Source organism: Bos taurus, chromosome 11 (assembly GCF_002263795.3).
Source record: "Bos taurus isolate L1 Dominette 01449 registration number 42190680 breed Hereford chromosome 11, ARS-UCD2.0, whole genome shotgun sequence".
In the NCBI taxonomy this organism is placed as follows: domain Eukaryota; kingdom Metazoa; phylum Chordata; class Mammalia; order Artiodactyla; family Bovidae; genus Bos; species Bos taurus.
The window spans coordinates 100,576,781-100,598,027 of record NC_037338.1 but is presented as its reverse complement, the minus strand read 5'-3'; the positions used below and the strand labels follow the sequence as shown (position 1 = coordinate 100,598,027).

General features: G+C 49.2%; 1 protein-coding gene across 2 annotated transcripts in view; it reads right to left on the bottom strand.

The window, feature by feature from the left end:
* The window catches only part of HMCN2 (hemicentin 2), a 177,860-nt gene extending 160,554 nt beyond the window's left edge, over positions 1 to 17,306 (bottom strand). For both annotated transcript variants that reach the window (XM_010810510.4, XM_010810511.4), the window contains exon 1: positions 17,005 to 17,306. In XM_010810510.4, the coding sequence (XP_010808812.1) occupies positions 17,005 to 17,260 (256 nt within the window). In that variant the 5' untranslated portion in view covers positions 17,261 to 17,306. The remainder of the gene's footprint in view (positions 1 to 17,004) is intronic.
* Positions 17,307 to 21,247: the final 3,941 nt, after the last annotated feature.

Here is a 21,247-nt window from a genome sequence, read left to right as displayed (position 1 = left end):
TTAAAATGTAGGTCATCAGCTTCCTCTGGGATTTCCCCTCATTTTTCTTTTTTTTTTTCAGTTTTTTTTTTTTTTTTAAACAACTTTACTGGGTGGAGAAAACCAAAATGGGCAGCCCTGTAGTGGAAGTTGGGGAGAATGCCAGACCTACAGTCTAAAGTCTGACTTTCCATCAAGGCTGTTCTGAGATATTCTGTACTGAGAGGAAAGAAGATTCTTTGGGGAACTGCCCAATCCCAACTCCCCCACACCCCTCAGCAACATTCCCCAACAGGAACCACCTCATCTAACCTCTGGGTGTCTCAGCCAGGGATTGTATGGCAAACACAAGACACAGGAAATTTCAGGAGCCCTGGAGGACCCCCTGGGCTGGAGATCCCTGGAAAGGACTTTACAGACTCTGTGTTAGTTTTCTGTTATTGCCATAGCAAATGACTACAAACTCAGTGTCTTGAAACAGCACACATTCATTTCTGGAGGTCAGGAGTCCTAACATCAAGGTGCTGGCAGGGCTGTGTTCCTTCCTGAGCCTCTAGGGGAGAATCTGTTCCCTTGTCTTCTCCAGCTTTTGGAAGCTTCCTGCATTCCCTGGATCATGGTCTTTGCCCTCCATCTTCAAAGCCAGTAATGTAGCATCTTAAAATAGCTTCCTCTCCATCTGCTCTGTCATCACATCTCCTTCACTTATTCTGATTCTCCTGCCTCCCTCTTAGAAGGACCCTTGTGATTACAACGGGCCCGGCTACACAATCCAGGGTCATCTCCCCATCTCAGGGTTCCTAACTTAGCCACTTCTACAAAGTCCCTTTTGCCATGACAAGGAATAGATGTACAAGCTCTGTGGGTATCTAGGGGGCATTACCTGGCCTACCTCAACCTCCACCATCCTGTCTCCTTCAAGAATGGGCTTGGACCCCTATGTTCATAGCAGGACTATTCACAACGGCCAAGATACAGGAACAACCTAAATGCCCACTGATGGAGGAGTAGAGAAGGAAAATGTGGTCTATATACACAGTGGAATACTACTCAGCCATAAAGAAGAATGAAATCACACCATTTGCAGCAACATGGATGGACATACAGATGATCATACTAAGTGAAGTAAGTCAGAAAGAGAAAGACAAACACCATATATCACTCATGCGTAGAACCTACAATGCGACACAAGTGAGCTCACCTGTGAAACAGGAGCAGACTCACAGACACAGCACGGACTTGTGGGAGGGGAGGGCTGCAGGACAGAGCGCTGGATTGGAAGTTTGGGATCAGCAAATGCAAACTATTATACATAGGATGGATAAGCAACAGGTCTACCGTATGGCACAGGGAACGATATTCAATATCCTGTGATAAACCATAATGGAAAAGAATATATCATGTGTATAACTGAATTGCTTTGCTGTACAGCAGAACTTCACATCATAAAGCAACCATACTTCAATAAAATTAATTTTTTCAAAAGAAATGGGCTTGGGGAAAAATGATTTGACGACCAACCTATGTGCCAAACATAACAATGTTGAGGATGAAGAGATCTGAAGACCCCCAGCTTTAAAAAGACAGTGAAACTGAGGCCAGAGAGGGGAAAGGAGTCCTTCAAGGTCAGGTGGAAAGATCTGGCAGAAGAACTGATTGACTACATCATGCCAACAGTGATCCCTTCTCTTGTTCATCATTGTAGACCTCCTGCCAACTTTGGTGCCTGGCACATGGTGAGTGCTTAAGAAATACTGTCCAAATGAGTTCATGAATAATCTTTATTTACTCATAACAAATCCTGTTAGAGTATACTGTTTGAGCAGCCTCAAGTCAGGACTGAAGTTTCATTTATCTTTCTATCCTACGCCCAGCACAATGCCAGCCATACAGTCAACACTCAGCAATTATTTGCTGGATGTGAAGCCTGTCTGATCCCCAGGCCCTCCATCACAGTATGCTGCTCGCTGCCCACCATTCAGAGAAACAGATCCAAAACGAGGCAGGAAACCAAAGGTGGTTATTCAGGGCATGCAGGGGAGTTGGCCGTATTAAGGGAGAGCTGGCCAGATGGACAAAAGTGTGTATCATTCCTCTTGAGGTAGAGGACAGGGCATTTTAAAAGCTCTGCCCCAAGTTCTGAACAAAGAAGGCCCTCAGGGGAGAGCACACTTGCATACACAGACACACTGATGCACAAAACTAGTCTGATTTCCTCCTTGCACTGAACAGATAATCCCCAAGCCACCTCCACGCTCTGACTGTTACTAACCAGTCCCATCATTCCAGGGCTGGACCAGCTATCAAGATGCCCAGACAGGAATGGGGACATGAAGGTCTTCTTTCCACCTGTCCTCCTTGCTGTCTGATTGTCCTCCCGCCCACCCATCCATCTACAGCTCCAGGCTGTGAGACAGAGATGGATGCCTTCTTGTCTTTCTTTGATGCTGGTCCACGGCTTTATTTTTCATTCCTGACACTTGCCGCAACATCATCACTCACCATCCCTAAGCTTCCAGGACACGGTGCTTTCAGCAGGGTGGTCATTTCAAGACCTGCCTTTCAGCAGGATAGAGTGAGGTACGAGGACAGGGCAGGATACCTGGCATGTCTCCATGTGAGTTTGCCCACTGGGAGGGCTTGCTTAAGCCTCTGTCCATCTCCTTCCCTCACGTGGTCCAGGCAGGGTTGGCTCTGGATAAAAAGCCCTTCCTAGCATGATTTGATGTGGGTGATGGTGGTGGTGGTGCTACTGCTGCTGATGGTGATGATGGTGATGATGGTGATGATGGTGATGATGATGGTGGTGATGATGTTGATGATAACGCTGATGCTGATGACACTGATGATAATGCTAGTGGTGGTGGCGGCGGCGGAGGTAGAAGTGGGTGATGACCCTAGCAGCAGTTTCAATGCATTGAGCACTTATTATTTCAGAGTTTAGCTCAGTCCTATTAACAGTTCCCTGTTAGAATTGAGGATGCCAAGACCTTGGTGAAGGTCATACAACTTGTAAGTGGTAGTTAATATCTGTACTAGTTTCCTGAAAGTGTTAGTTGCTCAATTGTGTCTGACTCTTTGCAACCCTGTGGATTGTAGCCCACCAGGTTCCTCTGTCCATGGGATTCTCCAGGCAAGAATACTGGAGTGGGTTGCCATTCCCTTCCTCAGGGGATCTTCCCCATCCAGGGATTGAAGCCAGGTCTCCTGCATTGCAGGCAGATTCTTTACCATCTGAGCCACTGGGGCAGCCCCACTAGTTTCCTGGGGTTACTATTAATATAATAAAAGATCACAAACTTGGTGACTTTAAACAACAGAAGTGTATTCTCCCACATTCCTGGAGACTAGAAGTCCAACACCAAGGTGTCAGCAGCCATGCTTTCTCTGAAGGCTCTCGAGGAGACTCTGCCCCATGCCGTCTTCCTCTTCACCTCTTCTGGTCCCAGCAATCCTTGGTGCTCCCTGACTTGCAGACACAGCATCACTCCAATCCTGCCTCCATTGTTGCAGGGCCGCCTCCCAGTGCCTCTTCTCTCCTTATAAGGACACCAGTCACATTGGATTAAGGGCTCACCCTACTACTGCATGACTTCATCTTGACTAATTACATCTTCAATTACCCTGTTTCCAAAAAAGGTCACATTTTGAGGTTCTAGGAAGGACAAGAATTCTGTGAGGACCATGTTCCATCTAGAATGATGTCCCAATCCACATAATTGGCTCCAAAGCCACCTAATTGGCTACACTGTCTCCTAGAATTATGGTGACGATGATGATAAGGAGAGCTACCATTGTTTTGATATTTATTAAGCCCTGGGATTTCTTTGGAAGGAATGATGCTAAAGCTGAAACTCCAGTACTTTGGCCACCTCATGCGAAGAGTTGACTCATTGGAAAAGACTCTGACGCTGGGAGGGATTGGGGGCAGGAGGAGAAGGGGATGACAGAGTATGAGATGGCTGGATGGCATCACCGACTTGATGGACGTTGAGTTTGAGTGAACTCCGGGAGTTGGTGATGGACAGGGCGGCCTGGCATGCTGCGATTCATGGGGTCGCAAAGAGTCGGACACGACTGAGCAACTGAACTGAACTGATTCTGTTCTAGGCACTTAATATACATTTGCAGGAAAAAAAAACATATAGCAAGCTATAGCCTCCTATTTATTATCTCTCTTTTATAGATGAGAACTCAAGGGCTAGGAAGAGAAAGCAAACTTCCAAAGATCTTACAATGAGGAAGTTGCAGAGATGGGATTCAAACCTGGGCCTGCCCAACCCCAGATCCAATCTCTCAACCACGCATGAAGCTGCAGACATTTGACACTTGTTCCCCAGCCCCTCATTCCTGTTCCTGGAGGGGAAGGGAGGTTCGTGACTGAAGGTGGGCACTTGCCAAAAAGCTGGGCAGATGTGGCGTGCAGTCTCTCTGAGCAGGGCTCGCCGGCCCCAGAGATGATTAAACCCATGACCTTGGCTCTCCTGGTGCTGTCCTGAAGCATGCAAGTCCTAGAAGCCTGGCCCGGAACCATCTCTCCATAGGGAAGTTTTTTCCACTCGACAAGAGGAGGGTGTGGAGCCTCTGGGACATGAGGATCACACACAAGAAGAATCACCCAGCCCTTCACGTGGGTGATGGATGGTCCAGCCCCTCACCCACTGTGTGCGTCCCAGTGGTCAAGGCCACAGTCAGGCACCAGAGGTCCAATCTCACAAAGATCTCACATCCAGGACTCTTCCCCGAGTCTAGAATAATGTCTAGAATTCCATCTAGAATAGTGTCCCAATCCACATAATTGGCTCCAAAGTCACATAATTGGCTCCAAAGCCACATATTGGCTATACTGAATCCCAGAATGAAGGTGACGATGATGATAAAGACAGCTATCATTGTTTTGATATTTATTAAGCATCCGATTCTGTCCTAGGCACTTTATATACATTTGCTCAGAAAAAAAATCATATTGCAAACTATAGCCTCCTATTTATTATCTCTGTTTTATAGATGAGAATTCTAGGGCTTAGGTGGGTAAAGCAAACTGCCCAAGGTCTTACAACGAGGAAGCTGCAGAGATGCTTCCCACCTCCTCGAAAACAGCACTTAGATCCTGGGGTCACTCTGGATGTGCACATGGCCCCTCCTCCAGCTTCAGGGGCCCCATGCAGGGTCCCACTATCTGCCACCATGGTGGGCAAATTGTGTCCCCTCTCCGGAACTCAGTCCTTCCATGTCTAAAAGGCAGAGAAAAGGAAGTCTGGCCTGCTAGGACTATAACAGTTCCTGAGCCCAGGGTTAGGAACTCCCTTGAATGGACTCCCTTGAAGACACCGCTGAAGGCAGACAAGGCGGGGCAGGAAGCAACTGTGGTTCTATCCAAAGAGCTAAAGTAGCCCCAGAACCTCAGAACCTTCCTGGGCTTCCTCCTTGGCATCCAGGAGTCTAGAATCCGTGTCTCCTGAGAGTCTCCTGGGGCCCTGATCACATGATGGGTTCAGGCTCTGCCTTGAGCGTCCACATCTGCCAGTCCCCCCGTCTCCAGGGAGATGTTCAGATCGACACTCCCGCCAGCCTCAGAGCCATCATTTGTTCTATTCCCTTTGCCCACGGTGCTACCCCTGGTCCTATGTGGACCCCCTCCCCTCCCCACCACCTACACCCGGGGCTTCCCTGGTGGCTCAGTTGGTAAAGAATCTGCCTGCAAGGCAGGAGACCCAGGTTTGACCTCTGGGTCGGGAAGATCCCCTGGAGAAGGAAATGACAACCCACTTCAGTATTCTTGCCTGGGAAATCCCATGGACAGAGGAGCCTGGTGGGCTATAGTCCTTGAGGTCACAAAGAGCCAGACACGACTTGGTGATTAAACCACCACCACCGCCCCCACACCCAGCCCTTCCCCATCTCAACTCAAAGGTCACTTCTGTCTCCCCACCTCTCAGAGCAGCCCAGGCCTCTTTGTTACAGGGACTACCCAGTGGTTAATGGACCTGGGCCCTTCTCTGGGGGCCTGGCGGGATTGACTGAAGGTGCCACAGCCCAAACTGGCATCCTGCCTGGCCCATCCTTCCCGGGGAATCCCCTGGGAATCACATAGGAGCCAGTGAATTGTGAGTCTGTCAGGGATCCCTGGGGACCGGGTGGACCAAATGTACTCAGCCACCCCAGGCCTGCCGAGCAGGCAGCCTCCCCACTCTCAGACTCACCACGTCCCCATTCTCCTGCTCCTCCTCCCGGAGGCATGCCCAGCCCGCTCCTCTCCCCACACCCCTGCCCTGCACAGTCATGCTGGAAAGCTCAGGCAGGGACACGGCACTTTGATGAGGCGCCCTCAGTGACAGGGACAAGCCTGTCCAAGGAGAGATGCACTGGGGGGGCAGGTCAGAGGGCTGGATTTTCTGCTCAGGGCAAAGACTGATTTATCTACTTCATGATGAGAAGTTTGTCAATAGCAGTGTCACTCCAGGGTGACAGTATATACCGGTACACACACACACACACACACACTCATATACACACACACACATTAGAGCATGTGGCAAGAAGCCAAGTCACCCCACCTCATGGGCAATTCTGCCTACTGAACACGTTCACTTTGCCTGCCTGCATCCTGGCTCCTGCCCTGGTGGCTCAGTAAAGAATCCATCCGCCAATGCAGGAGACACAGGTTTGATCCCTGGGTCGGAAAGATCCCCTGGAAAAAGAATTGGCAACCCACTCCAGTATTCTTGCCTGGGAAATCCCATGGACAGAGAGGAGCCTGGTGGGCTATAGTCCAGGGGATTGCAAAAGAGTCAGACACGACTGAGCGACTAAACAACGACAAGAATCCTGGCTGCTGACCAGCTAAAACCACCTCTTCCCTGCGGAAGGCTGGCAGGACACCTGGCGACCCAGAGAAGATGCTCAAACTCACCCTCAATCAGGCGTATGCAAATTAAAACAGGTCAGCACTTCTCACCTACTGAATTAGCAAAAGCAGGAAGAGTAATGTCCCTGGATGCCAACAAGGTTGGGAAAAGCAGTGTCATACTCTCTAGTAAGAGGGCAAGATGGTACAGCGCTTTTGGAGGACAGTTCGCTGATCTCTATTAAAGTTAAAAATGCTCACATGCTTTAACAATGGCAATTGCAGTTCTGAGAACCTATCCAATAGCTACGCTTTTGCAAATGTGTGTGTGTGTTGTAAAGAAACTCAAAGCAACCTATTTTCCACAATATGAGAATGGCTGGATAAGTCAAGAGAAGATACATGAAAATCTCTCCATGTGGACATGGTGGGGGGAGGAGGGGGGGAATGAACTGGGACTGACATATGCTCACTGCCATGTATAAAACAGAGGCAGTGGGGACCTCCTGTATAGAGCAAGGGGCTCAGCTTGGTGCCCTGTGGTGACCTGGAGGTGTGGGATCAGGGAATGGGTGTGGGAGGGAGGTGTAAGAGGGAGAGGATATATGTATATTTATAGCTTATTCACTTCATTGTGCAGCGGAAGCTAACACAGCATGTAAAGCACCTATACCCCAATTTTTAAATAATTAATTATTAATTTAAAAAATTAAGATCCTTCCTGTAACACCTTCTGTAGTCATGAAAACAATGAGGTGGATTGGTATTTCCTAACATGAAAAGATACCCATGATATATCATGTCAGGCAGAAAAGCAGGTTGCAAAACAGTATGCATAATATCATCCTATTTTTATGTAATAAAAAAATGAAGTGTACACATGTATGCAAGTGAACGACACACACGCAGAGAGTCTGGAAGCACACAAAATTAAAGTGTTTGCATTTCTTGAGAGTAGTGTTATTAGAACATTTAACAAGCATGTGTTAAATTTGTAATTTTTTGAGGAAACAATAAGTTTAGTTGTTTACTGAAAGAGCTAAGCCTTGATGCCAAAATTTGACAAAGAGCACAAAGAAATATCACTTACTGATCACACATATTGAAATGAGCGGAGAAGCCCCAAACAAGACACTGGCAAATAGAATCCAGCTGTATACCAAAGAATAATCCCTGCTCAGTCATGGTGGATTATTAAGCAAGGAATGTGGAAATGGTTAAGAAGGAAAGAATCATATCAAGATGTCAACAGGCAAAAGATCTCACAAACATCTCAGCAAAGGCAGAAAGTCACTGGCTAATACTGAGCACCCACCCTCATTTGGCTTTTCTGGTTTGTTTGTCAGATTTCAGTTCAGTGCTCAGCTGTATCTGACTCTTTGCGACCCTTTGAATTGCAGCCCACCAGGCTCCTCCATCCATGGAATTTTTCAGGTAAGAATACCGGGGTGGTTGCCATTTCCTCCTCCAGGGGATCTTCCCAATCCAGGGATCAAACCCACATGTCCTGTGTCTCGTGCACTGCAGACAGATTCTTTACCCGCTGAGCCATTGGGTTTCATTTGTTTGGGGGGTGTTTTTTCCACCCTTGGTAAATTAAGGACGAGAGTATCTTCCTCCATCTGATGAAGAAAACTTCAAATCAAGAACCAACAAGAAAAAATACAATAAAGACAAGACCCAGTACTTAACACTGTTCTGAAAGCTCTAGCTGCTAAATACCACAAAACATTCCAAATGAGTGAAAAATTTGATTGGAAAAAAGGAAACAATATTATAATTTGGACAGGCTGTGGTTGTCAACCTAGACAACTCAAGACATTACTCCCTCAAAAAAAAATTAGAACTAGTCTTTTAAAAACCCTTTAGTAAGAAAGTTGGAAACAAAATAAATATATGAAAATAAATTGCTTTCCAACATACTAGCAATACTCATTTACAAAAAATGTAATGAAAAAAAGTCCTGGTCAAAATAGTCATACAAAACCCCGAATATTTACAGATGATCTTAAAAAGAATTGGGTGGAACTTATAAGGGAAAAAGACTACAAGTTTTCAATAAAGGAAATAAATATGCAAAAAAAAAAAAAAAAAAAGGAAGAGGTCTCCAACATGGTGGTGCAGAGGTGAAGAATCCACCTGCCAGTGAAGGAGACACAAGAGTCTGGGCTTAATCCCTGGGTGGGGAAGATCCCCTGGAGAAGGAAATAGCCATCCGCTCCAGCATTCTTGCCTGGGAAATCCCATGGACAGAGGAGCCTGGAGGGCTGCAGTCCATGGGGTCACAAGGAGTCAGACTCGACTGAGCAACCTAACACAGCATACACACAGCACTCCTACATGGAAAAAATTAAATTTTTTTAATGATAATTCTTCCCCAAATCAAAATTTAACACAATTCTGAGCAAAATCACAGCAGGAAATGTTGGGGGGAAGTTGATTAAGTTTTTCTACTTTTCATCTGAAAAGAATCATGTTCAAGAATATTTTTAAAATGAAGATGAATAAAAAAGAACATGAAGAAGGTCCCCGGCCAAGTAACTCTGGAAATGAGTTGCATCTACAAGACAAAAGGCAAAAGAACGGTACTCTTGTTAATAAAGTTGTTTTCCATGGGGTGCAAGTTAGCTATGCGAAAACCACCACAAATGTGCACTGACACTGAACAGCTATGTCAGTGACAGTGGGTGGTGGATGAAGACAGCCGGGGTAGTCACTGTCGGCGTGGGAGGTTATAGATAAGCAGGAGTAGATTAGCGGGATCCACGTGGTAATGAAAGAGAGTTGGAGGCTGCAGAACGAACGCGTTCAGCTTAATCTAGATACAAACGGTAAATACAGAAATAGATATAGGTACATACACAAGTTACGTATACAACATGTATCTCCTGCTCTGTCAGCTGAAGAAACAGAAGCAGTGACAACCCAGTAGCAACAAGCACACCTCGCACTCAGAGAAGTGAGAGGTGTGTGTTCAGTCGTGTCCAGCTGTTTGTGACCCCGTGGACTGCAGCCTGCCGGGCTCCTCCGCCCATGGAATTCTCCAGGCAAGAACACTGGAGTGGGTTACCATTTTCTACTCCAGGGAATTTTCCCAACCCAGGGATTAAACCTACATCTCCTGTGTCTTCTGCACTGGCAGGCGAATTCTTTACCACTGTGCCACCTGGGAAGGACCTGGGTGCTGGTGTCTAATGCTGGCATCAAAACCATCTTTTAATAAACAGAACCAGGGTTCCTTGGAGAAACTGCTAATTCTAGAACTAGGACAGGAAATACGTGAGTCTGGAATAGCTTGTAGAGCCAGAAAGTAAGAAAGTGCTTTAAAAACTAGCTCCCAACAGTAAGTGTATGTCAACGGTACAGAGGCCAAATGAAAGTGCTTCCAATGATTAAAGTTGGAAAAACTTGAGCAACAAAATAAACCCAGCAGTATTGGATTACAACCCAAAGAATAACACGATGAGTCCATACTGATACATACAAATGATCGAATAAGCAAATAAATGGAGAGGAGTCAACTCTCTCATGCAGAAGATTTCCAAACAGTTTTTGTAAATACTCCACATTCACGGAGGTGAATCACATCTCCCTACTTCTTAAGTGTGGGCTGCATGTAGTGACTTTCTTCCAAAGAGGATAGAACAGAAAGGGAGAAAGAAAAGAGTAAGCTTCCATGAAGACAATCGACAACCTTGGCCAGGTGATCAAGGTCCGCGTCAACAGTGATAAGTCACACTGATGGCATGTACCCTTGACATGATGGGACGAGAACAGCCTTGTTCCTCTGTGATCTTCCTCCCATTACCCACTCTAACTGGAGACAAACACCCGGCAGATTACGACGGAGGGACAAAACATCTGGGCAATACGAAACAAAACCGTCAAGGTCATCAAAAACAAAGGTTGAAAAACATCACAACCAAAGAAGCCTAAGGGACATGGCAGGGACATGTAACACAGGGTCCTGGATGGGATCCTGAAACAGACGAGGGGAAATTTGAGGGAATCTGAATAAAGAATGGACTTTAGTTAATAATAATATTTCAATATTGGGTTGTTCCGTTTAGTCGCTCAGTCATATCCAACTCTTTGTGACTCCATGGACTGCAGCATGCCAGGCTTCCCTGTCCATCACCAACTCCCAGAGGTCACTCAAACTCATGTCCATTGAGTCAGTAATGCCATCCAAGCATCTCATCCTCTGTCCTCCCCGTCTCCTCCTGCCTTCAGTTTTTCCCAGCGTCAGTTGAGATAAATTCACCATTATATGGAAGATGGTCATAATAGAGACAACTGGATGTTGGGTATATGGGAACTGCTGTACTATCTCTGCAATAATTCTGTAAATTTAAAACTGTTCTAAAATTTAAAGTTCACTAAAAATTTTAAACTGTCGGGACTTCCCTGGTGGGGAAGTCTGCACTTCCACTGCAGCGGTCACTGGTGTCATCCCTGGTCAGGGATCTAAGATCCTTCTGCACACTGTGGCAAAAAAGATAAAAATTAAAGTGGTCAGCTGTGAATGGATAAAGATGATACAGCATACATACACAAAGGAAACTTATTTGACCACAAGAAAGAAAGAAATCCTGCTATTTGGGACAACTTGGATGGACCTTGAGGGCATTATGCTAAGTGAAATGAGTCAGATAGAGAAAGACAAATACTGTATGATCTCACTTATATATAGAATCTAAAAAAAAAAAAAACCACCAAAATTCATAGAAACAGAGAAAAATGGTGGTTTCCAGGAGTCAAGGAGTAGCAGAAATAAGGAGATGTTAGTCAAAGCGTACAAACTTCCAGTTATGAGATGAATAAGTTCTGAGAATTGAATGCAGAACATAGTAATTATCACTAATAATACTGTCTTATGTACTTGAATATTGCCAAGAAAGTAGATCACAAATGTTCTCACCACAAAAAAGAAATGGCAATTATGTGACAAGTTGGAAGCAGTAGCCAGTGCTATAGTGGTAATCATTTTGCAATATACAAATGTATCAAATCAATACACTGGGCATTTTAAACTAACACAATATTATGTGTCAATTGCATTTCAATAAGGCTGGGGGTAAATTTTTTTTAAAGAATAGGAGGAAGGATTTGCCCCATTATAACCCAAATAATGAATGCAGTGTGCCCCGGGATAAGAACTGTCATACGACAGGACAGAATGGAAAGATAAATTAATTGATATAAAGTAATTTTGGATAAAGACAGGATCCAAATGAATGAAACAGAAAGGAATGTCTGATACAATGTACCCTAACCATTATCCTGTTCTAGAAGAATCACATCAAGTTATTTTTAATACCATATGCTGATTTTTTTAAATCCCAGGTTTAAAAAGTAAACACAAAGAGAAAAAAAGAGAACAAATGAAAAAACCTAGAACATGTACCTAACTGATTTTGTGATAAGAAAAAAAATATCTTTCTAAGAATGCAAGTGAAGAAATTTACAAAGGGAAAAAGTCACTAGATTTAGTACATAAACATTTAAAACTTCAGAACATTAAGAACCACAAATATTAGAAGGCAAACAATCAGGGAAAATGCTACAACATACAAAACCGTACAACAAAAAGCAATAATATCATCAATATAAAGTCCTCATACTGACTGATAAGAAAACCACTAAAAATCTCAAATGGAAAAATGAATACAGGAAACGACAATTTACAAAAGAAGAAATTCACACACACACACACAAAATCTAGTGAACACTTGAGAACTTACTGAAACTCCCTAGCAACTGAAATCAGTAGAGATCATTTTCCATCTTTAGAATTAGGGGTGGGGGCTAGATAGTATTATCCTAATCCCTAGGGCTGGGGGATTCCCAGGTGGTGCTAGAGGTAAAGAATCTGCCTGTCAGTGGAGGAAATGCAAGAGACTTGGGTTCAATCTCTGGGTTTGGAAGAGCCCCTGGAATAAGAAATGGAAACCCACTCTAGTGTTCTTGCCTAGAAAATTTAAAGAACAGAGGAGCCTGGCAGACTATAGTCCATGGGGCCGAAAAGAGTCAGATGCGACTGAACACACACACAAAAAACAAAAACACAATGCCCCTTTCCAGTTTACTAGCTGTTCAGGCTTCCCCAGTGGCTCAGCGGTAAAGAATCTGCTTGCCAATGCTGGAGACATGGGTTTGATCCCTGGGTCATGAAGATCCCCTGGAGAAGGAAATGGCAACCCACTCCAGTATTCTTGCCCAGGAAATCCCATGGACAGAGGAGCCTGGCAGGTTACAGTCCAGCGGGTTGCAAAGAGTCAGACAAGACTGAGCATCTGAGCACACACACAGCACACTAGGGTTGAGGGTAGCTGCGCTTAAACGGTCCCCTCAGAGGCTTCTGGTAGAAGTTTAAACTTCCAAAACATTTTGGAAAACAATTTGAAGAGTTGCCCCCCCACTCAGTGTGTTTATATAATGACCTAGGAATTCTGCTTCCAAAACTTTAATCTAATGAAAAAACCAAAGATGCAGACAAAGATTTACACACCAGAGTGCTTTTTGAGACATTTTAATAGAGAAAAACTGAAAACAACCTAAATTTCAGCCAAAATAAAACCATTAGCAAAAGTCTAACTCTGCCATTTGGGAACATACCATTTTTTTTTTTTTCCATTAAAAAAACATTTCCAAAGCACAGGTTCTGGTTTATCTCGAAGCATGTGCCACCCAGAACCACTTGAAACTTGCCTTGCAAAGTGTGGTCTCTGAGGTTTAATGTAGGGGTTTCCTTTAGGAAGACCCTCCCAGTACACAGTCCTGGGACCTGAGTGAGTAAGTGACAGTCACTTCTGACTCTTTGCAACCCTGTGGGCTATAGCCTGTCAAGTTCCTCTGTCCATGGAATCCTCCAGGCCAGAATACTGGGGTGAGTAGCCATTCCCTTCTCCAAGGGAATCTTCCCAACCCAGGGATTGAACCCAGGTCTCCCTCATTGCAGGCAGCAGATTCTTTACCGTCTGAGCTACCAGGGAAGCCCTGAACTGTCAGCTAAAACCCCAATCTCTCAGCTCCACTTCCACCAAAGGGAATTCTACTGGCCAAGTCAAAAGACACAGCCTAACCTAAACCACAGCTCCAATCCTTGCTCAGAAACACTCAGTGTCTGCTCAAAGCCCATAAAAGGAGATCTAAGAATCCTCAGTTCCGCGGTCATAGTGAAATGGAGCAGGACGCTATGGTCCTTGCCCCCCGCCAACCCCCACCCATGTCCTCTGCCTGCCTTTTTTCTGTGGAAAAACATTAGTCAAAAAATAAGTTTAATCAGAGAAGTGTGAATATGCAGAAATAAGGGGAAACAGTCAAAGGAGACCAAATAATAGTAAGGTACTCATCAAGCATAGTCGAAGATCTTTGGTTCCTTCTCAAGGTCTCTAGATAATTTTCTGAGCCATATCCTGTGAGCTGTCTTATAGATATTGAAACCCCGACCAGGTGGAGAAGTTAAGTACATGATGACCAGACTGTAGCCATGACACAAGCTGCCCCAATTCTGAGAATGTGCCTCAAAGAAATGGAAACAGACCGACCCTGGAACTGAAGATTAACCGCACCCAAAACAACCAAGATGATGCTGGTCAGAACCACCGATGACCAGTTTCAAGACAACTGTCAGAGCCGACTGTGCTGTTTCTGCATGTAGCCCCTCCCTCCATCTACAAAAGCTCTTCCCCAGTGACTGTCCCTGGTGGTGGTTGGGGGTGGAGGGGTGTCGACCTCTGGACGGACGTCCACCCTCCCCCGCCCAGTTACTGGCATCTGAAATAAAGCAAACCTTCCTTTCCACCAACCCAGCCTGTTTATTGGCTTTTGAGCAGCCAGACCCTACCTTTCGCTAACAACAGCCCGGACCAATCTCGCCTCTCCCAGCTGCCCCATCTCACCCCTCCTGCACCCAGGCTCCACAGCCACAGACACCTGCCCCAACGTGTCAACCACCACTCAGCAAGCTCCATGTGTTTAGGAAGACCTCCTTCCCTCTGTATCCCTGGCACCTAGCATCCCCCAGCATGTGGTCAAAAGCTGATCAATTTCCCTTCATCTTCCTCAGGTCCTGCTCCAATGCTGCTTCCTCAGAGAGCCTTTGATGAGTCCCCTCCCACACTAACCAACAGTCAGGAGTGGTCAGGAGGGATACCTGCTACCCTCTGCCTGTCTTATCGCCTGCAGGCTGCTGGCTCCTTGACGTGAACCCTGCCTGCTTCACACTGACAGCCTCACAAGACTGTGCATACAGCAAGGGCTCAATAAACACTGAGGTTCCCCCTCCACTGGACCTGGGGTGTCTGTAGGGAGCATGGTTTGGGAAGCAGAGATGGGAAAGGGGGGTGGGATTTTTTTGTTTTGCAGAAGATGGAGTGAAGGTTAGAGGGTCACGCATGCGCTCAGCCTCCAGAGAGGAGAGGAGAGCTTGGGGGTGGAATGAGGGCTTCCAGAAGATGATGGCCAGTGAGGGGACGGTGAAGACACTAAGGAGCCCGGAACACTGTATCCACTTCCAACAGGCTGCTCTCCTGCCCGCCAATGGAGCCAAGCATTTTAGAGACAAATATGGGTTATTGTTGTTCAATCACTCCGTCTTGTCCTACTCCTTGTGACTGCATAGAACTGCAGCACACCAGGCTTCTCTGTCCCTCACCATCTCCCTGAATCTGCTCAAACTCATGTTCACTGCATCAGTCAGAAATTATGCCAGCCTGGCAGGTGGCCTTGGGGAAGTCCTGTCCATGTCCAGAGCCTCAGTCTCTCCAATTGTAAGAGTAGGGGTGGATTAAATGATCGCTAAGCGCTTTCAATGCAGTACCTCTGGAAGCCCAAGAATGACCCAGAAAGGGAGTGAGAAAGTTAGGGGGACAGAGGATGAGCTGTGTTTGAGCTGAAGCCCCCAGGACACACCGCACACCCATGATGTCACAATTCCCCTAACCTTGCTCTTTCCTGACCTCCAGGTGGGAGCCAAGCTTCTGCTGTTCCCAGAAATCTTTCTAGACCCATGGCTTCTGGGCTGTGAGCTGCAGAGCTTTACAGAGCCCAGAGCTCCTGGAAGCGGAGGGACTCCACACTCAGCCTGAGGGCTGTAAGGGATTATGTCACACCCACCTTTTCAAAAATCTCTGATGATGCTGTGATTAATCAAGGAAAACAGGGCTTCTAACAGGGCTTCCTAGCTCATCCAGACTTGGGTGCATTTCCTCCGAACAAGAGCACTTTGTAGTACAATTCTGCAAAAAACTCTGCTATTTTTAGTTTAGTTTTTGGCTTTAGAAAGCTATCCTTCTGAACAGGGAGGTGCCGAATGGAGAGACAGGACAAAACTTTGTCAAATTAATCATGGGATCTGAGTGGTGGGCAGACAGGTGTTCGTGTATGTTTTTTTCTCCCTGTGTTACTGTAAGTCTGAAGTTTTTCACTAAAAATGTTGGAGAACAAGCAGTCCTGCCACTCCCAAGGTTGGGAGTCTGAGCCCACCGCTCCACAGCTGCTTTCCTTGAAACTCCCCACAGTGGGGTCTCCCAGGAGCCTTTCAAGGGCACGGCCTTAACCCTGAGCTAAACGGTAGGGGGCGGAGTAGGGGTGCTGTAGGGGGCGAGGTGCTGCCCGCAGGGGCGAGAGGGTTGGGGGGGGGCGGCTGGCAGTGAGGGGTAGGTGGAGGCCACCTGGCTGCTGTTTTTCTCTCGAGAACAGGTGAGGAGCAATATGCAGCGTTTGACCCCCGAATCCCGCGATGGGAGCAAAGTCTAAGAACCCAGTGGAGGCGCGCGCGGGCCAGGCCCTGGACACCAAAGCCCCAGTTCAACATCTCAGCGAGCCTGGGAGGTGGTTCTCACCCTGTGATGCTCCGGGAGGCAGGTTATTTGCTGAAGCCGCACAGTCGCACGGCGCGGCTTTTGAAGGTAGTGCGCGCGCCTCTCCGTCACCCACCCGAGGACGCGGGCGGGGAGGCGCGGGAGAAGGGATCAGGTTCGGGGTTGCGGGTGGCGGGGTGGGAGAGGACGCAGCGGCTGCGAGGCCTGCCCCAGGTGCAGAGCGGACGTGTGGAGAAGGCGCCCCTGCCGGGCCGCGGTGCAACCGGCGGGCGTTCAGTGCGCCCCGGGCGCAGAGCGGGCGGGTGAGCTCACGGCGCCAGGGCGCCAGGCCGAGGGCGCGGGGGGCGCTACCTGGGTCGTGGAAGGGCACCAGCGCGTAGTTGGCGATGACCCGGCTGCCGCGGCTCAGACTGTGCTCCAGAATGCGCGAGGCGCCGTCCATCACCTGCATCAGGTCGTCCCACATGGAACCGGTGACGTCGAAGACGATGGCCAGGGTGGCGCCCCCCGTGGTAGGGGGCAGCGCGGTCCCGGGCTCGCCGACCACCGCCGCGGCGGCCGCGGAGACAGCCAGCAGCAGCCGCAGGAGCGGCGCCCGGGGCCTCATGCTGAGCGCGGCCGAGGGGCTGCGGCTGGCACGGTGGAGGCGCGCGGGTCCTGGGGAGCGCGACCGCCCTGGTGCACACAGCGGCCACCCGACGAGCGCTGCAGCCGGCCCCTCGCTCCGTCGCGCGGCGGCTGGTGCGCGCGGGACCTGGGTTTGCGGCGGGGTCCCCCTGCTGGGAGCCCGAGGCGGGTCCTAGAGCCCACCCCGTTCAGGGTCACGGGCCCGCCTCCTCCGCTCCCCCCACCGTGACTCAAACTTTCCCGGCCCCACTGTTCCGCCGTCCAGACCCGAGGTTAGAGGAGGACGCGGGGCGGACGGCAGAAGGGAGCTGGGGCCTGGCCAAGGCGGCGAGGGATGGGGACGCGCGGGACCCACTGGACACCTGCGCCTCCCGCCGACTGCGCGCCCCGCTGCGGGGGCAGGAGAAGGGAGCGGACCGCGCGTCCCCTGCCCTGGAGGTCTGCCCACGGCCCTAGCTTTTGTGGCTCCCTGCACTCAACCCCCTAAAAACTCTCCGACAGGCAGACGCACACGCGCACACACGCACAAAATGCAACTCCCTTTCTTTCCACAGGGATGTGTGCTTCCCCGTTGTTATCTATTACGACGGTTAATACAATCAAGCCACAGGAGTTGAGCAGCAACTACGTTGCTAAGCTTATCACATAACTACTATTTCCTCAGGGGCTGGCTGCAACCCTAGAGGCAGGCATTCAGTTCAGTTCAGTTCAGCCGCTCAGTCGTGTCCTTCTCTTTGCGACCCCATGAATCGCAGCACGCCAGGCCTCCCTGTCCATCACCAACTCTCTGAGTTCACTCAAACTCATGTCCATCGAGTCGGTGATGCCATCCAGCCATCTCATCCTCTGTCGTCCCCTTCTCCTCCTGCCCCCTATCCCTCCCAGCATCAGGGTCTTTTCCAATGAGTCAGTTCTTCACATGAGGTGGCCAAAGTACTGGAGTTTCAGCTTTAGCATCATTCCTTCCAAAGAACACCCAGGACTGATCTCCTTTAGAATGGACTGGTTGGATCTCCTTGCAGTCCAAAGGACTCTCAAGAGTATTCTCCAACACCACAGTTCAAAGCATCAATTCTTCAGTGCTCAGCTTTCTTCACAGTCCAACTCTCACATCCATACATAAACACAACCCATTTTACAGATGAGTAAAGGAAAGCTCAGTCGTTTGCCCCAAAATCAATCAGCTCTCAAATAGCAGAGACTCGACTAGAAGGATCCTAAACCCCCTGGGCCTTGCTGCCTCTGCTAAGAGCTACAAGACACTGTCCATAGGTCATCTGATGACTCCAGGTGGTGGGGCTATCCCTCTGCCCACCAGTCTTCCTGGCTCCCATGTGAGGGTTCTGGAACATAGGTGAGATGCCCATGGTGCTGTCTGGGTCCCTGTGGCCATTCTTTCCCAGATGGGGCTCCCTCCCACCACTGCTAACCCCATGCTGTGCTCTCATGGCTTCTTTCTATGCCTCTCTCCTGACTGGCCCATGAGTCCTTTGAGGGCAGGAATGCATCTTGGTTCCCTAGATCAGCACCACCCCCCCACCCCAGTTCCCAGCCTAGTCCCTGGCTCATGGTGGGGACTCACTCAATATCGACTGAATAAATAAAGAAGAGGGACTTCCCAGGTGGCTCAGTGGTAGAGAATCTGCCTGCCAATGCAGGAGATGCAGGCTCCATCCCTGGGTCAGGAAGATTCCCTGGAGATGGAAACGGCCACTCACTCCAGTATCCTTCCCTGGGAAATCCCATGGACAGAGGACCCTGATGGGCTACAGTCCATGGGGTCATAAAAGAGTCAAACATCACTGCTGCTGCTAAGTCATTTCAGTCGTGTCTGACTCTGTGCGACCCTGTAGACAGCAGCCCGCCAGGCTCTGCTGTCCCTGGGATTCTCCAGGCAAGAACGCTGGAGTGGGTTGCCATTTGCTTCTCCAATGCATGAAAGTGAAAAGTGAAAGTGAAGTCTCTCAGTCGTGTCTGACTCTTAGCGACCCCATGGACTGCAGCCTACCAGGCTCCTCCATCCAAGGGATTATCCAGGCAAAAGTACTGGAGTGGGGTGCCATTGCCTTTTCCAACTTAGCAGCTAAGCAATAAAATAAAGGAGAAACAGCTTTCATGGACCTGCCCGGTTTGGAGCGCCATGGGAGGGAGCCATGGTCCTCTCAATTTTCAGTGCCTCCCGTGAGAACATTGTGCTCCCAGGACAGGCACAGGCAGCCCCACGGACCTGACGGAAGGTTCTGGTCTGTATGTGGGGCATGGTGGTAGATTTCTCCAGACCCTGACCTTTCGGAGCCCTCAACCAGGAAGAAGCCCCCCTCCTCCGCTTCTCCTCGTAGCGTCTCCTGGCCCCCTCCATCTCAGGTCAGACCCCAGCTCTGAGGTTACTTCAGCACTTTGCTCTGTGACCCCAGAGCCCCCGCCTGACCTCTTGTCCTAGCACTGCCCACCGGTATCACCAGTGTCATCCCTGCTCCTCCCACCCCTACCGTGAGCTCCGTGGCAGCAGAGACCCCGTACCTGCACGTGCTAGGCACCCAGGGAAAGTCTGCCATCTAAATGGGCCAGCGGGTATCGGAGAGGCCCAGTGGCTGGGCGCTGGCCACAGGGAGGAAAGCGACACGTATCCTCAGGGACTCAATTCTAGACCAGGGCTAGACCAGGAGGACTCAGTTTAGACTCTTTCATAAGAAGGACTAAGATCTGGGGAAAATGGTCCCTGGGGAGCTGCCTGTCTCATGGGATGTGGTGGGAACCAAGAGTCTAGACCCAGGTGACAACAGAACTCGTGGTCAAGCCCATGGGAGGCTGAGTCACCTGAACTTCTGAACACGGGCTCTTTAAATCTCCCTGGGATAGGCTGTGGCTGGCCCCCGAGTCTGGGCAGGGCTGGGCCAGCTGTTGGAAGGAGAAGAGAGGCCCCAGCTGTGGGAAGGCAAAGCGGGACAGGAGCCAGGAGCCAGGCACGGCTCACAGGCGCTGACGTTCCAGGCCACGTGCAGGGGGACCTTTGAGGACACATACGTCCCTTGGCCATTCACTCCATGTACACCGCCTGAGCCCAGGCTGGGCTTCCGGCACTCTGCTAGGCACTTCTAGGGGAGGAAGACATACAGATGTGGAAGGCATGCCTCCTACCCTGGGGAGAAGAGCCATGTAAACAAATCATTCTGAGTCAATGAGATAAGTGCTAATAGAGGAGTGATCGAGAGCTCTGGGAGCTCAGAGGAAGGAGTGGCTGAGCCTAGGGGGTCAGAGGAGGCCACGGGGAGAGCCTGAGAAACCTTCAAGAACAAGAGGGAAGGGCATTCGAGGAGCAGGAACAGCATGTGCAAAGGCAGGAGAACACGAGAGACCCACTGCCAGCCCGTGCGACTGGAGAGCAACGGCAGAGGAGAGGACAGAGGCCAGCCCTTGAAGGGCCTCACATGTCTTACAAAGGGCACACGTAGGGGTCTCTGCAGAGGCCCTGAAGCTGTTGAAGACAGCCCTTTGGGAAGCAACCTGCTCCAGTCTGCCTTTCAGAAAGGTCACGGCAGCCCAAGTTCAAAGTGTCTAGCTTGCAGATGCCAAGAAGCCGTAAGCCTTCTCCCCAGAGGAGCTGAGAGCAGACAGGACCCACAGAAAGCAAGATGCTTCTCAGGCAGATTGTCAGAACCTTGGGACCATGGATCTGAGTCCCCAGATAGCCCGGTGACCCCGAGCGAGGAGGCCCTTGCCCTCTCTGGCTCTCATTTCCCCAAGTAGGATTCTTTAGGTGGAAGGGGACCGACAAGATGACCTCCAGTGGTTCTTGCAGCCCCCCAACATCTAGAACCACTTCCAGGGTCCCTCGGAGACATAGGAAGGAAGCAAGGGAACTTGTCTGCAATCATCACGGCAAAGCCTCTCTCTCCCTTCCCCTTACCATGGAAAGGAGTCTTTGGTAGGCACCCAGCATCCAGGATGGCCCCACTGAGCCCCTCCG